Source organism: Camelus dromedarius, chromosome 9, assembly GCF_036321535.1.
Source record: "Camelus dromedarius isolate mCamDro1 chromosome 9, mCamDro1.pat, whole genome shotgun sequence".
NCBI classification, from domain to species: domain Eukaryota; kingdom Metazoa; phylum Chordata; class Mammalia; order Artiodactyla; family Camelidae; genus Camelus; species Camelus dromedarius.
The window spans coordinates 23,591,403-23,608,863 of NC_087444.1; the positions used below are offsets into that span (position 1 = coordinate 23,591,403).

General features: G+C 38.3%; 1 protein-coding gene across 16 annotated transcripts in view; it reads left to right on the forward strand.

Annotated features, from left to right (window-relative positions):
- PDE4DIP (phosphodiesterase 4D interacting protein) overlaps nt 1–17,461 on the forward strand; it is a 206,059-nt gene that overhangs the window by 101,306 nt on the left and 87,292 nt on the right. For 15 of the 16 annotated variants that reach the window (XM_064488900.1, XM_031457924.2, XM_064488894.1 and 12 more), the window contains 4 exons: nt 5,486–5,562; nt 8,136–8,259; nt 8,461–8,609; nt 12,225–12,342. In XM_064488900.1, the coding sequence (XP_064344970.1) occupies nt 5,486–5,562; nt 8,136–8,259; nt 8,461–8,609; nt 12,225–12,342 (468 nt within the window). The remainder of the gene's footprint in view (nt 1–5,485; nt 5,563–8,135; nt 8,260–8,460; nt 8,610–12,224; nt 12,343–17,461) is intronic. The other variant, XM_031457926.2, reaches the window with a different exon arrangement.

Here is a 17,461-nt window from a genome sequence, read left to right on the forward strand (position 1 = left end):
TCTAACAATTAGTGATGTTGAGCATCTTTTCATGTGCCTGTTAGCCATCTGGATGTCTTCTTTAGAGAGATGTCTGTTTAGATCTTCTGCCCATTTTTTGATTTGGATTGCTTGTTTTTTTGATATTAAGCTGTATGAGCTGTTTGTGTATAATTTGTAAGTTACTCCCTTGTCGATCACACCTTTTACAAGTATTTTCTCCCATTCTGTAGGCTGTCTTTTTGTTTTGTTGCTGGTATCCTTAGCTGTTCAAAAGCTTTTAAGTTTAATTAGATTCCATTGGTGTATTTTTGCTTTTATTTCCATTACTCCAGGAGCCAGTTTGAAAAGAATATTGCTGTGATTTATGTCAAAGAGTGTTCTGCCTATGTTTTCCTCTAGGAGTTTTATATTATCTGATCTTACATTGAGGTCTTTAATCCATTTTGAGTTTAATATTGTATATGGTGTTAGAGAATGTTCTAATTTCATTCTTTTACAGATGGCTGTTTAGTTTTCCCAGCACCACTTATTGAAGAGACTGTTTTTTCTCCATTGTATATTCTTGCTTCCTTTATTGTAGATTAGTTGACCACAAGTGTGTGGGTTTATTCCTGTTCCATTGATCTGTGTGTCTGTTTTTGTGCCAGTATCACACTGCTTTGATTATTGTAGCTTTGTAGTATAGGCTGGAGTCAGGGAGCATGATTCCCCGAGCTCCATTCTTCTTTCTCAAGATTCTTTTGGCTCTTCGGGGTCTTTCATGTTTCCATACAAATTTTAACATTTTTCTTCCAGTTTTATGAAAAATGTCATTGGTAATTTGATAGGGATTGCACTGAATCTGTATATTGCCTTGGGTAGTATGACCATTTTAACAATATTGATTATTCTAATCCAAGAACACTGTATATCTTTCCATCAATTTGTGTTGTCTTCAATTTCTTTCACCAGTGTCATAGTTTTCATAGTACAGGTCTTTTGCCTCCTTAGATATGTTTATTCCTAGGTATTTTATTCTTTTTGATGCAATGATAAATGGGAATGTTTCCTTAATTTCTTTTTCTGCTATTTCATTGTTAGTGTATAGAATGCAACTGATTTCTGTATATTAATTTTGTATCTGGCAACTTTACCAAATTCACTGAGGAGCTCTAGTAGTTTTCTGGTTGCTTCTTTAGGATTTTCTATGTATAGTATCATATCTTCAGCAAACAGTGACAGTTTTACTTCTTTTCCAATTTGGATTCCCTTTATTTCTTTTTCTTGTCTGATGGCTGTAGCTAGGACTTCCAAAACTATGTTGAATAAAAGTGGCAAGAGTGGGCATCCTTGTCTTGTTCCTGATCATAGAAGAAATGCTTTCAGCTTTTCACCATTTAAGTTATGATGTTAGCTGTGAGTTTGTCATATATGGCCTTTATTATGTTGAGGTATGTTCCCTTTATGCCCACTTTCTGGAGCATTTTTATAATAAATGGATGTTGAATTTTATCAAAACCTTTTTCTGCATCCATTGAGATGATCACATGATTTTTATTCTTCAGTTTGTTAATGTGGTATCTATATCACATTGATTGTTTTGTGGATATTGAAAAATCCTTGCATCCCTGGGGTAAATCCCACTTGATCATGGTGTATGATGATCTTTTTAATGTACTGTTGGAGTTGATTTGCTAGTATTTGTTGAGGATTTTTGCATCTATATTTATAAGTGATATTGGCCTGTAATTTTCTTTTATGTGATATCTTTGTCTGGTTTTGTATCAGGGTGATATGTCCTCATAGAATAAGTTTGGAAGTGTTCCTTCCTCTGTAATTTTTTGGAATAGTTTCAGACGGATAGATGTTAACTCTTCTCTGAATGTTTGGTAGAATTTACCTGTGAAGTGATCTGGCCCTGGACTTTTGTTGGGAGTTTTTAAATTACTGACTTCATTTCAGTACTGGTAATTGATCTATTCATATTTTCTATTTCTTCCTGGTTCAGTCATGGCAAAGTGTACCTTTCTAAGAAATTGTCCATTTCTTCTAGGTTGTCCTTTTTGCTGGTATATAGTTGCTCATAGTAGACTCTTATGATTCCTTGTATTTCAGTGGTATCAGTTATAACTTCTTTTTCATTTCTGATTTTATTAATTTGGGCCCTCTTCCCTTTTTTCTTGGTGAGTCTGACCGAAGGTTTATCAATGTTATCTTCTCATAGATCCATCTTTTAGTTTCATTGATCTTTTCCATTTTATTTTATTTATTTTTTCGTCTCTATTTCATTCATTTCTGTTCTAATCTTTAGATTTCTTTCCATCTACTAACTTTGGGTTTCGTTTGTTCTTCTTTCTCCAGTTGCTTTAGGTGTTAGGTTAGGTTTCTTATTTGAGATTTTTCTTGTTTCCTGAGGTAAGCTTGTGTTGCTATAAACTTCCCTCTGAGAACTGCTTTTGCTGTGTCCCAGAGGTTTTGGGTCGTCATGTTTTTGTTTTCATTTGTCTCTAAGTATTTTTTGATTTCCTCATTGATTTCTTCAGTGATCCACTGGTTGCTTCGTAGCATATTGTTTAGCCTTCACGTGTTTACAGTTTTTGCAGTTTTTTTCTGTAGTTGATTTCTTTTTTTTTTAATTTGTTATTGAGTGATAGTCATTTTACAATGTTGTGTCAAATTCTAGTGTAGAGCACAATTTTTCAGTTATACATGAACATATATATTCATTGTCATATCTTTTTTTTTCTATGAGCTACCACAAGATCTTGTATATATTTCCCTGTGCTATACAGTATAATCTTGTTCATCTATTCTGCATTTTAAAATCCCAGTCTGTCCCTTCCCACCCTCCCCACCCCCTCTGTAGTTGATTTCTAATCTCATAGCATTGTGGTCAGATAAGATGCTTGATATGGTTTCAGTTTTCTTAAATTTGCTGAGGCATGCTTTGTGGGCCAGCATGTGATCTGTTGTGGACAATGTTCTGTGTGCACTTAAGAAGAATGTGTATTCTGCTGCTTTCAGATGAAATGCTCTATGGGTATCAATTAAGGCCATCTGGTCTGATTCGTCATTTAAGGTCTGTGTTTCCTAATTGATTTTCTGTCTGGATGATCTGTCCATTGATGTAAGTGGGGTGTTAAGTTCCCCCACTGTTATTGTGTTATTGTAAATTTCTCCTTTTATGTCAATAGTTGCTTTATGTATTGAAGTACCTCTATGCTGGGTGCATATATATTTACAATTGTTACATCTTCTTGGAATGATCCCTTGAGCATTATGTAGTGTCCTTCTTTGTCTCACAGTCTTTATTTTAGAATCTATTTTGTCTGGTAGTAAGTATTGCTACTCCAGCTTTCTTTTGGTTTCTATTTGCATGGGATATCTTTTTCGTCCCCTTACTTTCAGCCTGTATGTGTCTCTAGATCTGAAGTGGGGTCTCTTGTAGACAGTATATGTATGGGTCTTGTTTTTGTATCCATTCAGCTAGTCTGTGCCTTTTGGTTGGAGTATTAAATCTATTTGCATATAAGGTAATTATCAATATTTATGTTCTTATTGCCATTTAGTTAATTGTTTTGGATTTGTTTTCGTAGGCTTTTTTCCCCTTGTTTTTGTTCTCTTCTCTTGTGTTTTGATGACTATAGAGTTACATTTGGATTCCTCTTTCTTTTTTGTGTGTATATCTATTATAGATTTTTGGTTTGTGGTTACATGAGGTTTTGGTACAGAAGACTATATATACATAATTGTTTTAAGTTGCTGATATCTTAATTTCAAATGCATTTTAGATACCATGTATTCGTACCCTCCTCCCCTCATGATTACTTTTCTTGTTTCTAGTTGTGGACCTTTTTTTTTTTTTCTGACCTAGAGAAGTTCCTTTAACATTTGTTGTAAAACTGGTTTCGTGGTGCTGAATTCTTTTGACTTTTGCTTATCTGTGAAGCTTTTTATTTCTCCATCAAATCTGAATGAGAGCCTTGCTGGGTAGAGTATTCATGGTTGTAGGTTTTTCACCTTTATCACTGTAAATATATGGTGCCACTCCCTTCTGATCTGTAGAGTTCTGAAAAATCAGCTGATAATCTTGTGGGAGTTCCCTTGTATATTATTTGTTGCTTTTCTCTTGCTGATTTTAATATTTTTTCCATATCTTTAATTTTTGTCAATTTGATACTGTGTGCCTCAGTGTGTTCCTCTTTGGGTTAATCCTGTGTGGGACTCTCTGTGCTTCTTGAACTTAGGTGACTGTTTCCTTTCCCAAGTTAGGGAAGTTTTTAACTATTATCTCTTCAAATATTTTCTCAGGTCCTTTCTCTCTTCTCTTTTCTGGGACTCCTATAATGCGAATATTAGTGTGCTTCATATTATCCCCAAGGTCTCTTAAACTCTCCTCATTTCTTTCCATTCTTTTCTCTGTTTTTTGTTCTGTGGTAGTGATTTCCACCACTCTGTCTTCTAGCTTACTGATCCATTTTTCTGCCTCATTTAGTCTATTCTTGGTTCCTTCTAGTGTGTTATTCATTTCAGTAATTGTATTCTTCAGCTCTATTTGGGTGTTCTTTATATTTTCCAACTTGTTGCTAAAAACTTTGCTATGTACATGTACTCTCCTCTTGAGTTCTCTGATCATCTTCACAGTCATTAATCTAAACTCTCAGGTAGATTGCCTATCTCCTCATCACTTATTTCCTTTTCTGAGATTTTTTATCTTCTGCCTTTGCTTGGAACATATTTCTCTACCATCTCATTTTGTCTAAATTTCTATTTGTATTTTTATGTAGGTTAGTTATGTTTCTTGACCTTGGAGAAGTGGCCCTTTGTAAGAGACATCCTATGTGTCCCAGCAGTGTGCTCTCCCCTTGTCATTCAAGGGCCAGGGTCCATTTGGCCCCAGGCTAGAGACTGGCCTGCGTTTGACTCTTCCACTGGCTGTAGGATTGTTGTTTTCTTACTTCTGGTATCTGCCCCTGGTGGGTGAGGCTGGACTAGAGGCTTGTGTGGGTTTCCTGGCAGGAGGAGTCAGTGCTGCCCACTACTGGGTGAAGCTTGATCCTGGACCTCTGGTGGGTAGAGCCTTGTCTAGATGCATGTCTAGAGGTGGCTGTGGGCTCAGAAAGTCTGCTGATGGGTTGTGATTTTGTTATAATCTTGAGAGGAAGTGAGCTCGTGGTCCTACTACTCCACCATCTTGACCAGAAGTTTGAAATTATTTTTATATGCACTTTGTCCTCTGCTGCTTTGGAGAGTGAACAGGCTTGGGCAGTGTTCATCATCCAGGGGCAGTGATGAACCAGGTGGGAGAACAGATAAGTAGCTCTGGGAAGTTTTGATGCTGTACAGTTTATTCATCTTTGACTGGGTTACTGATCTGTTTGAGTCCTCATTTATGTCAAGGTCTATGAAGAGGGCTAAGATGAGATGAGAGTCTGTGGAGTAATGCAAGACTCAAGTAGGAACTTGGTTTCAGGATAGAGGGTCTATAGCAGTTAATGATGATTAATTCCTGTGTGCTTTGCAGAACATCGAGCTGAAGGTTGAAGTAGAGAGCCTGAAACGAGAACTCCAGGACAAGAAACAGCATCTGGACAAAACATGGTGAGTGGCGGTTTGAACTAATTGAGCTCTTGGTCCTTTCCAGAGTCTGGCTCATTAACTGAGAGCAGAAGGTTTGGAACCAAATTCCTTAACCTTGTCTCTGGTATTTGAATATTGCATCCAATTCAGGAACTGAAACAATGTGCTTTCTTTCCCTTGGTCTCTCTGCCTGTTACTAAGTCTGAGAGACCTGGACATAGATTAGTAAATTCATCAGACCCAAGCTTATAAACTTTCTCAATAATCTACTGATGACATCAAGGGCTGACATAGAGTTTGGGGGAAATGGGCACTCTTGTATACTGCTTGTGAGAGTGTGAATTGTGCTAACATTTTTGGAATGTAGCGCTACCTATCAAAGTAAAAAAATAAGCATTTCCTTTGATCAGATAATCCCTAGAAGGATTCTAGTCCTCACAAATAAAAGTATGGATATGAAAGGATAAATGTATAATGATATTTGCATCATTATTTGTAATGGCAAAAAAAAATTGGAGCAACTATTTATCAGTAGGGCAGTGGTTAAAGACATTTTGATATTAACACTGTGGAACATTATGCAGTCATTAAAAAGAATGAGTTAACTCTATATTATTATCCTGATGGAATGTCCCTGATAGACTGAGTAAGAGGAAAAAGTATTGGTTGATGCTTATAGTATAAACCCCTTTGGGTAAAGACAAACAGTCTATGTGTACATGTATTTGCTTGAATATAGAAAAAAAACTGCAGGGTTACATACAAAACTCTTAAACATTGCTTGTATCAGGGGAATGAGATTGGAGTTTGTGCTGAGGGGCAGGCCTATTTTTTTTTCTTCCTTTACTTCTGTATTGTTAGGATGGTTACTTTTATAATTTATAGTTTTTATAATTCAGAAATTCTTAGTTTTAAATGACAAGTGTTGAAATTGTTATTAAAAATAATTTTCAGATTATATCATAAACTCAGTACACATTCAGTCTGACCTGGCATTCCTTCTATCTCTGCAGTATTTCTTGATACTTAGAATGATAGTCCAGCAATATCAGAATACTCAGACTGGACTCAACTATATACAACATGCTGGTATTATTAAATACTTACTAAGGCATAGGTGAGCTAACATATTTTAGGAAAACTTACAATAACAATTGAGTTATAAATCTTGAGATTTGTGTAGTGCTTTATTAAAAAATTTATGTCATTTCAACTTAATTAGGTGGCATTAGCCTATTTTTGGAAATGAGAAAACTAGGGTACAGAGTGCTAAAGTGTTCTCAAATGAGTGGCAGAGCCCACATCTTCTGGAATCAAGTTCAAGGCGCTTCTGACTTCACAACAGCTGTAGCCTATTAAATCAGGCATTCCTGGCTGAGTTACTCAGAAAATATGTAACTTCCAATCTCAAGATATTGTAGTTAGCTGTTGTCTGTTGCATTTATCAAGGAAATAGGGAGTCAAAGTAAAAGTTGATGATTCCTGAGGTCTGCGTATTTAGGGGTCTTAGGTTATTCCCTTGACTTGTGTCACTTGTACAGCCAAGTCCCTGCTACCCCCAAGCGGCTGTATAATTACATGGGAGCTTCAGATAAATACAGTGTCTGGGACAATGCTGAGTAGTGTCCACTGTGGACCAAGGAATCCTTGGTCCACATAACCTTTAGGGAAGCTCCATTTGGTCATCATGGACACAACCTTCTGAGCCAAATATTAAAGTACTACTGGGCTTGGATAGAGCAGCTTTGATTTATCACGAGTCCACGAAGGTTCAGTATTGTTCTCTGCCCTGAGAACAAGAAGATGGTCCATGGTTCTCAACAAATGGCTTAAAACAGGAATAAAACCAAACCGGAATTAAGATCACTCGGCACCTGATACTCTCCCCAAATTTGTAATCCTCAGACATCCAAGGGCAGCTGTTGTGAGCTATAAATAAGCTGGTGATACCTTACCCGCTTCAAGCTAGTGCCAGGACACTCATTCCTAAGGACCTCAGAGAAGGAAAGCTGGGCCAGAACCCGGTCCATAGATTAAATGTCTGCTTTCTGCATGGGGCCATGGGAAAACTGGATAGAACTCTGGGTTGGTAGCCCAGGTTCAGGACAGTCTGTGGGTCACTGGCTGTAAAGGAGGAGAACATTTCTGTCCAAATGGATATTCCTTTTCAGCAACCTAAATGGAAAGAACACTCTAAATTCAAACAGCAAGAAAGGCAAGGGACTAGCAAAGCCCTCTGGGAGAGCAGTCTAAGTGGAAGAGCCCAGGGACAGGGGATGGTGACCATGGATGCTGAGTTCTAAACCGTTTGATGACCCTCTGCCTTCCAAATGAAAGGTTCTCCTCTTGAAACCATAGCAATAACAAAGCCTCTAGGGAGTCAAGTATATTCTGATTGACAAGCAATAAAAAGATTAGAGTTCCTGAAAGATTACCTGAAAAGTTGCAAAGAGCATTTCTATAAATAATTGCAGAGAGAAAAAATGCTTCATGTTCCTTTTTGTCAGTGTGACTGAATTCCTGAGACAACTTTAATGGGTCCACTCACTGACTTACATGACTGGCTCTGACTGGCTCATGCTCTGTGGTTTTAGCGCTGATGTGGAAAATCTCAACAGCCATAATGAAGCTGAGCTCCGGCGCCAGTTTGAGGAGAGACAGAAGGAGACAGAGCATGTTTACGAGCTCCTGGAAAATAAGATCCAGCTTCTGCAGGAGGTGAGTAGGCGTTCTGGAGGTCCAAGGCCAGGGGGTCCTCTTTTGCCTCTTTCCCTACTGCTCTGCCTCCTGGCAGGCACTTTTCCCCTCCCCCTTTTCCTCCCCAAACTCATCAAGTGGGTTTTCGGGCTCTTAGTCTAGGTGGGGACTTTGCAGCCCTTCAGTTTTTATTCTTTCTGAATTTTTTTTTCCTTTTTGCAGGAATCCAGGCTAGCAAAAAATGAAGCTGCACGGATGGCGGCTCTGGTGGAAGCAGAGAAACTGAAGGGAGTTACCAAGGACAGGGGAGAGGAACCTGGACACCAGGTCAAGTCCGACCAGTACACCGAGGCCCTGGCCCAGAGGGACAAGTAGGTGCCTTTTGTGTTCTGTCTGCGGCTGTGTTTTGCCTTCTCTCAAGGCTGAGAGTCTAGCAGCTGCGTTGCTCCCTTTAAGGGCTTATGGTGGACTGTCAGCACTTCCAAGACTTTATGGCGCCTACAAAGAGTTTCTTTTTAGGGTTGAGTCTTTAATGGTATCCATTAACAGAACTAACTTATTGGCAACCAGGAGACTTAAGTAGGTATAAGTAGAACATGGCAGTGTCGATGAAAAGTCAAACAACAATCGAGCTAAGAAAAAAGAAAAGAGAATTTTATTCGAGCCAAATTGAGGATTAAAACCCGGGAAACAGATTCTCAGCAGCTCTGAGAACTGCTCCATTTATCTGGAGTTAGAGATGCAGTTTTATACATTTTTAAGAATTTATGTATCATACTGAAAGGTTAGCTTTGTACACACAGTTCATCAAAGTTTTGTTTTGTTTTTTTTTTTTTAGTCAGCTGTGCATCTACAGAACAAACCTTTGGTCAATGTGATCCCTTGTATGAGATGAAAAGGAAGTATTAATCATAGAATTTTTCTCAAAGGTTGATTTCATCCCTGTGCTTTGAGGAGGCCTAGTTAATATATAAAGCAGAAGCACACTGCACACTGGGAAAGGCCGATCACAAAAGGGGCACATCATTTGTTTTTTCTTTCTGTCTAGTTCGACTATCCTGCCATAGAAAATTTATGATTTTTTCCTCATCAGTGGCAAACAAAAGACATGGATTCACTTATTCCCATTTATTGAGCATCTGGTATATGCCAGATATTGGGCTGAGCACTGAGTTGACTGAGATAAAAGACCCTTTTCCTCTCAGCATGGAACATGTTCCACAATTTTAATAAGTTCTCTGATAGAAGTAACACGGGATGCCCGGGTGGCATTTAGGATTGTCATCTATTCCAGACTAAAAGAGCGAGGTGGAAGTTTCCTGGAAGGGCTGAAATCTGAGGTGAGTTTTGAAGAATGAATAGGAGTTAGAAGAAACAGTGTAGGAAGTGGATGAGGAGGGGAAGTATTCTCTGCAGGAAGAGAAAGCGTGATGGGAAGACACAGGGAAGGGATGTTTCAAGACCAGCAATTAGCTCTACACAACCAGAGCAGAGGGTCCAGGGAAAGCCAGTGAGAGGTAAGCTGTACTCGGAACAGGGGGTCTGACTGTGCTGGCTTTGTAAGTAATAAGGGTAAGTGGTAAGTAAGTGGGAAGTGGTTGAGGCCACCTCTGTGTCTCAGTTATTACAGCAACTTCCTAACTTCTGTTTACCTCCAGTCCTACCCTCTCCATTCCATCCCAGTCTAACAATTCAGAGCATTTTTGAAGAGGAAAATTCAACAGTGTCAAAGTGACAGTTTAGCCTCTTTGATGCATGATACTATGGTGGCATAAGAAGCCTCAAGTGGTTTTTAGCTGAATAGGTAGAAAACAGTGACCAAGGTGATCTTTCTGAGACACAAATCTGATCATGCTATTGCAGAGCCATTTAAAAATTTCTCCAACAGCTGTAGGAAATAAGAACACATTTGTTCTTCTTAGCGTGGCCATCAAAGCCCATTATGACCTGACCCCTGATTTCTCCCAGGCTCACCCCCTACCATGACCCCTTCACCCTTTACTGATGCCAGACTCAATATAATAGTGATGACTCAGCTTTGTTGAGCTTTTCCTGTACAGTTCAGCTGAGTACTTTACATTCTTGTTTAATTCTCCCATAACATTTAATTCTCTCATCAAATGAACAATCTTATGAGATAAGGATTATTACATTTTATAAATGAAGAAACTGGCATTTAAAGTGTTATGTGACATGGCTTCAGACATTGCTGGAATCCAGACCCTGAAGTCACGGTGCTTCCAGGAGCATATAATATGTCAGTTCTCTAGAATTTTGCTCATGTTCTTCCTTCCGTGGGAAACATCTGTATTTTCCCCTCCTAGTGGACTTCTCAACATTCTTCAAAACCCTCTAAGGCATCTGTCATTACTTCTGCAAAGGCTTTTATGACAGCAAAATTAAGTCTTTATGTTGTTGCTTTGTTTTATATGCACATCCATTATTGTACAGTTCTCAGCATGGTGTTGTATCTCCCCTACTAGGTTCCCTGAGACTCTTGTCTCATCTCTGTATTCCGATAAACACTTGTTAAACCAAAAAAAAAAAAAAAAAAAAAAAAGAAAAGGAAGGGAAGGAAGGAAAGAAAACATATGCACATCAGACAAACTAAGGGTGTTCATATCAGATGGCCTTGAATAGCTTTGTAAAATAGGAGAATAGATCATCTGTGGAGACTAAGGATCAAAGGGCTGAAGGGATGAGTGAGGTTTGAGGCTTGAGAGAAGCAGAGATGTGACAGCACAGATACCGTAGGGAAGTTAATATAGAGTCCACATTCATCATAATTACCATTATCATTACGGCTTGAATCTGTATAATGTTTTTAAGTTTTTAAAGTTCTTTCTCATCCCTAAATCTTAGCTGATCCTCATACCTTAAATGAATGTATAATTTGCCTGTGAGACTCCTACTTGACTTTCTGGGACCCCTCACGTTTCTGCCAAACTGTTTTCTTCCTGAGGCGCTATCCCTGTCTTACACACTTACACAGGAATAACAGGCACACTTGGAAACATTTCGTCTAGTACCAGCACATCGTCCAAGGACAGGTATCTCTAGTACTCGAAGACTTACATACAGAGAAACAGCAGGGTATGCCTGGCACACAGTAGGTGATGAATAACTGTTGATTTGAACCATGCTTTATGTAATTCTGCACAGCACGCACAGTCTTGGACAACTTAATTCCAGTCTAAATTTCCAGCCTCTTCTCCAGCCATTGTCTCTTCCCACCAGCCTTTCCCCTTTTTGCCTTCCAGTGACACTTCCCTATGTATCTTATATCTTCATGTCTTCCTTCCTTTTGTTTAAGCTTCTCCCTCTGAGCCTGGAAAATAACCCAGTCTTCAAAATCTCCTCTCCTGATCTTCCCCCAGACTTTTCCCAAGTCAAATCAATCACTTCTTCTTTATCTTTCTTCCTACAGCTCCATGACCACATGGTGTACTCTATGGTATATACCTCTGCTGTGGTAGCACTTACTGAATTCTGTTACTATTATTTGTTTATATAGCCGTGCTTCCCCACTCCCAACTCTTGGCACACAAACCGAAAGAATTTTAAGTTTCTACAGAACAAAGATTGCATGTTTTCCATCTTTATATTCCCAGTATTTGGTATGTGCACTGAATTACATATACATAATGGTTATCTAATAATTGTTTTTTGAATGGAGTAACAGTAACATCTAAAAAAAATAAAAACCACCCACAACCTCTGACCCTTGTTTGAAGAGTTTTATGCCTATGGTCTATAGATCCATGGAATGGCTTTAGGAGGTCAATGTAAGTAAAAAATCATTTGTGTATCTATCTGGGGACTGGGGTAGAGAATACATGGCTTACTGAAGAAAACTACCCAAGAGTTTGATGACTCAGAAAGGTAGAAACTTACTGAACTGGACTATGCTATCTTTGGAGTGGGCTGAGAAGTAAAGGTAATATTAGTGTCATGATAATTGTTGTCCTTACTTTTTTCTGCTCCAGAAGAATCGAAGAACTGAGTCAGAGCCTGGTTGCCCAGGAGAAGCTTGTGGAACAGCTATCGCAGGAGAAACAGCACCTGCTAGAACTGTTGGAGGAGCCAGCCACCATGGATGTGCAGGTGAGGTCTGGGCTGTCCTTCAGGAGGCACTTGCCTCTTGCTTTCATGAGCTCTTCTTTTAAAAAATATATACATCTACGTGTATTCACTTTCTATTGCTGTGGAAAAAATTACTATGAACTTAGTGGTTCAAAGCAACATACACTTACTACCCCATAGTTTCTATGGGTCAATAGTCCAGGCATGGCTTAGCTGGGTTTCCGCTCAGGGTCTCCTGGGTCTGAAATCAAGATGTCAGCTGGGCTGCTTTCTTGGCTGGAGAGCTCACTTAGGGAAGGATCCACTTCTAAGCTCCCTCTGGCTATTGGAAGAATATTTCCGTGTGACGTTAGAAGTTACGGCAGCTTGCTGCTGCTGCTGCTTTTTTTAATGGTGGTACTGAGGATTGAACCCAGGTCCTCACGCATGCTAAGCTTTACCACTGAGCTATACCCTCCCCACTGCAGCTTGCTTCTTCACAGCTAGCAGTGGTGAGAGATGGTCCCTTGCTTCTCTCACTTCTAGATACTCTTTTAAGAGGTTCAGCTGAACAAGTCAAGCCCATCGGTATACTACCCCTTTTGGTTAACTTAAAGTCAGCTGGGTAGGGACCTTAATTACGTCTGCAACACCTCTTCACTTTTGCCGTATAACATAACATGACTATGCAGTGATAGCCTATCACCTTTGTCATATTCTGTTGGTTAGAAGCAAGTTACAGCTCGTGCCACACTCAGGGAGTGGGGATTATACAGTGGTGTGGATACCGGGACGTGGAGATTTCAGTGGCCATCTTAGAATTCTGCCTGCCACACTGAGTGGTGTATAATTATAGAGAATGTATGATGCGGTTTTAATGTGGAAGAGAGAACCATTGCTGTTGTGAAAATAATTGCATTAATCTGTATTGCTGTTCTTGGAGGTTGCCTCAGAAGAAACTCCTTTTCTTCATTCAACTTTTGTGTGTTTGTTTGTTTGCACCTAGTTGCTTCTACTTCTTCATAGCCATTTTATGGAGCTAGATAATTTTTATCTACAATTTTAAAGGTTACTTTCCATTTACAGTTATTATAAAATATTGGCTGTATTCCCTGTGTTGTACAATTCATCCTTGAGCCTGTCTTATACCAGATAATTTGTAATTCCCACTCCCTCATCCCTATATTGCCCCTTCTTCCCCCTCTCCACTCGTAACCACAAGTGTGTTCTCTATATCTGTGAGTCTGCTTCATTTTTGTTATATTCAATAGTTTGTTGTGTTTTTTAGATTCCACATATAAGTGATATTAGTATAAGTGATGAGAGTATTTGTCTTTCTCTGTCTGACTTATTCTACTTAGCATAACACTATCCAAGTCCATCCATGTTTCTGCAAATGGCAAAATTTTATTTTTTATGGGTGAGTAGTATTCCATTGTGTATGTATACAGCACATCTTCTTTATCCATGCATCTGATGAACATGTAGGGTGCTTCCATACCTTGGCAATTGTAAATAGTGCTGCTATGAACATTGCAGTGCACATGTCTTTTCGAATTAGAGTTTTCTCTGGATATATGCCCAGGAGTGGGATTGCTGGATCATAAACTATATTTTTAGTTTTTTGAGAACCCTCCATACTGTTTAGCACGGTGGCTGAACCATTTTACATTCCCACCAACTGTGTAGGAGGGTTCACTTTTCTCCACATCCTTGCCAACATTTGTTATTTGTGGTCTTTTTGATGATAGCCATTCTCACAGGTGTGAGATGAGATCTCATTATGGTTTTGATTTGCATTTCCCTGATGATTAGCAGTGTCATGCATCCTTTCATGTGCTGTTGGTTATCTGCATTTCCTCTTTGGAAAAATGTCTATTGAGTTCTTCTGGCCATTTTTTAATTGGGTTGTTTTTTTTTTCTTTTTTGATGTTGAGTTGTATGAGCTGTTTATATATGTTGGATATTAACTGATTATTGGTCATATCATTTGCAAATATCTTCTCCCAGTCAGTAGGTTGTCTTTGTTTTGTCGATGGTTTCTTTTGGTGTGCAAAAGTTTTTAAGTTCAATTAGGTCCCATTTGTTTATTTTTGCTTTTATGTCCTTTATTTTAGGAGACAGAAAAAAAATATTGCTTCGATTTATGTCGAGGAGTGTTCTGCCCATGTTTTCCTCTAGGAGTTTTATAGTCTCTGGTCTTACATTTATGTCTTTAATCTATTTTGAATTTATTTTTGTATATGGTGTTAGAGAATGTTCTGATTTCATTCTTACATGTAGCTGTCAACTTTTACTAAAAAGATACTTTCTGAACAAACCCTAGAATCTATCTGTGCCCAAGCAACATAAACAATTACCAGGTATTTTTACAAATCTTAGATCAATGACAAAGCAAAACGTGTGCAGTTTAATTTATTGGTCACATACATGAAGCTTGGAGTCAGGATAAAAAGAGCAGTGATAAGATTGGTTTAAAGCAGTGTTTCCCCACCTTTCCCATGTCATGGCTAAAATAGCAAATGATAGTATTTATAAGGTGTAGCAGTAAATGGATGGAGCTTTTCACTTGAAAGCGGCCAGCTGGGTGCCTGGGCTGCAGTGAGGGCAGGAGAAATCACTGTCTTGGCTTCACTGTAAACCTCTTGGACTGTGGATCCACTTTGGTTGGAAAGTTCTGGTTTACAAACTCAGGAAATGATGCGTATGCATGTAATTTGATAGATATGAGTAAAAATTAAAGTTCATAGGATTTTTGCAAGATAAATATTAAAATATATGGAAGATTCAATAACATTTTTAAATTAGAAATAACTTGGCTGGGAATTAGGAGAATTGGATTTTCATCCTGATTCTTTCTGTATTAACTGTATGACTATGGATACATCGCTTCTCAGCCTCCACATGTATAAAATGGGAAAATTAGCCCAAATAATCTCCGAAGTTTCCTATAATTCTGACATTCTACTTTAATGAGTCTGGCATCATTGGGGAAAGCGTACAGTCCACAAAGCAAGCACTTTGAAAGAAAAATACTCATGTAAGTTCTGAAATAAAATTGTTCTCCTTGCCCTAGTTTTATATTTAGAGACACATACAGATATATTTATGTACATATAATTGTTTTTGTCAGTATCTTTGGTAAGCACCAAATTGGGTTATAGTAGTTCAATATACGCAATGCTAATTGCATTAGGATTGGTTTCGTATCAGTTTTAAAACAGACTTGAAGAACAGAAAAATTATAATTTGAAAGAGACTAAATTATTTATAATCTATTCTAAAGGAATACCTAGAACAAGGTTAAGTCCAGCATCCAGAGGATAGTAACATCGTGTGGGCAGAAAAAAGAGATGCATCGTCACGTAAATTGTACTAAATTGATATGCTTCATTACTGTTGCCTGGTACCTGTAAAAATGTATTGTTATTGCCTAACTCTTTGTTCATTTACAAACCTGATCACACTGGGCTATTAATTCTGTCAAGCACTGTTGCTCAACCTTTTCCGCAGAAGGCTCATTTTCATAGGAAATGATTCTGTGTTTGTGTTACTCTGAAGTAAGTGACTACGGCTGGACATGGTTGGAGGTGGTTGCCAGTGTCCACCTTCAGGCCCATCCACACCTGAGAGCAGAGGGGATGGCATCTCTGCACAGTGGTGGGCCACTTTGAGGAGCACTGGCTTGGAAACCCAGCTTTGTAAAGCTCTGCTTTAGGAAGCCTCTCAAATGTGGAGGAAAGAAAGCCTCCCACGGCTTACTTCCTAGTTTCTCCCTTTGAGTCTGCTTTTTGAAAGAGAAAACAAAATGAAAACAAAAACAAAAAAACAAGTAGGCACCAAGTACTGCGCAGTGTGCATAGAATTATTTTATATTCTTATTTCTAAAACAGCTCAGAGGCCTGGCCAGAGAGTGCAGCCTTCTAGTGAGCATTCAGATAATCCTCGGAAACCTTCCTTCTTTGAATGTGCATTCAGATTCTAAAAGAAAGGAAATGGGTTTGATCACTGTGCTTCTAATCTTACATTCTATGGTCTAGACAGAAAGAAATACTGAAATGATTTATGTAGCATCTTGGGAGCATTTAGCCATGCTCAGGTGGTTCAGATTGACTTATGGAAGGATACAGAGTCAAGTCCCAGTTTAGAGAAAGAATTGTCCTTCAATGACCAATTCTAGTATGAAGTCTGATGGATTTTTAACTCAGGAAACAGAGTGTCATGAAAGAATGAGCTCAGGTCTTTTTGGAATTTGAGTGTCAGTGCTTTTTGATTGTATGACCTTGAGCAAGTTATATAACCTTTCCGAGTACAGTTTCCTCCTCTGTAAAATAGGGATAAAAATATCTAGCGTTCATCTACTTGTAAGGATTAGAAATAATATATTTGACGTGCCTAGCATAGTGCTCAAAACATGGTATCTGCTGTTACTTATTATCCATATAAACAACCTGGAAGAGAGTAAGGCTTGTCTTAAAATGAGTAGTAGCTAAAAAAGACATGGTCAATAAGTCAGATATTGCAAACTTCACTCACATTGTAGCTGTCTTTGTCTTACAAGAGACAGAGGTAAAATTATTAAGTATAGCAGTTATTTATTAATGAGATTAATGGTCACAATTCTCCCTCTGGAGCTGTTAGCCCCATTCATAGAAAAACTGTTTTATAGACAAAGACTGAACTCACAGTTGCCAGTTTGTATTATTGCTTGATCCCCAGAAAGACCACAACAGAGTGTGAATCATCCAGGGAACACTGTCACAATGAGAACTGTATCTCACTTTAATCTCCTAGACACAAAGAAATATTGACACATTTTCTGTAACATCTTGGGATCATTTAGTTACACTCAAATGGTTCAGATTGTTATAAGATAAAACCTAGAAGTAAATTTACAGGATTTCTTAAACACATATTCCAAGTATAATTTAAAATATTTATCAATGAATATTCAACAACTTTTCTGTGGCAATAACATCAGCACATATTGTAGCATTTTCCATGTGTCAGGTGCTGCTTCAAATACCTTATATATTAAGTTAATTTAAGCCTCAAAGCAACCCAGTGAAGTAGATACTGAATGACATGAAACACAAAAGATATTAATTTATAATAAGATGATGTTTATTTTAATATGCAAATTCTTGGGCACAACTATATT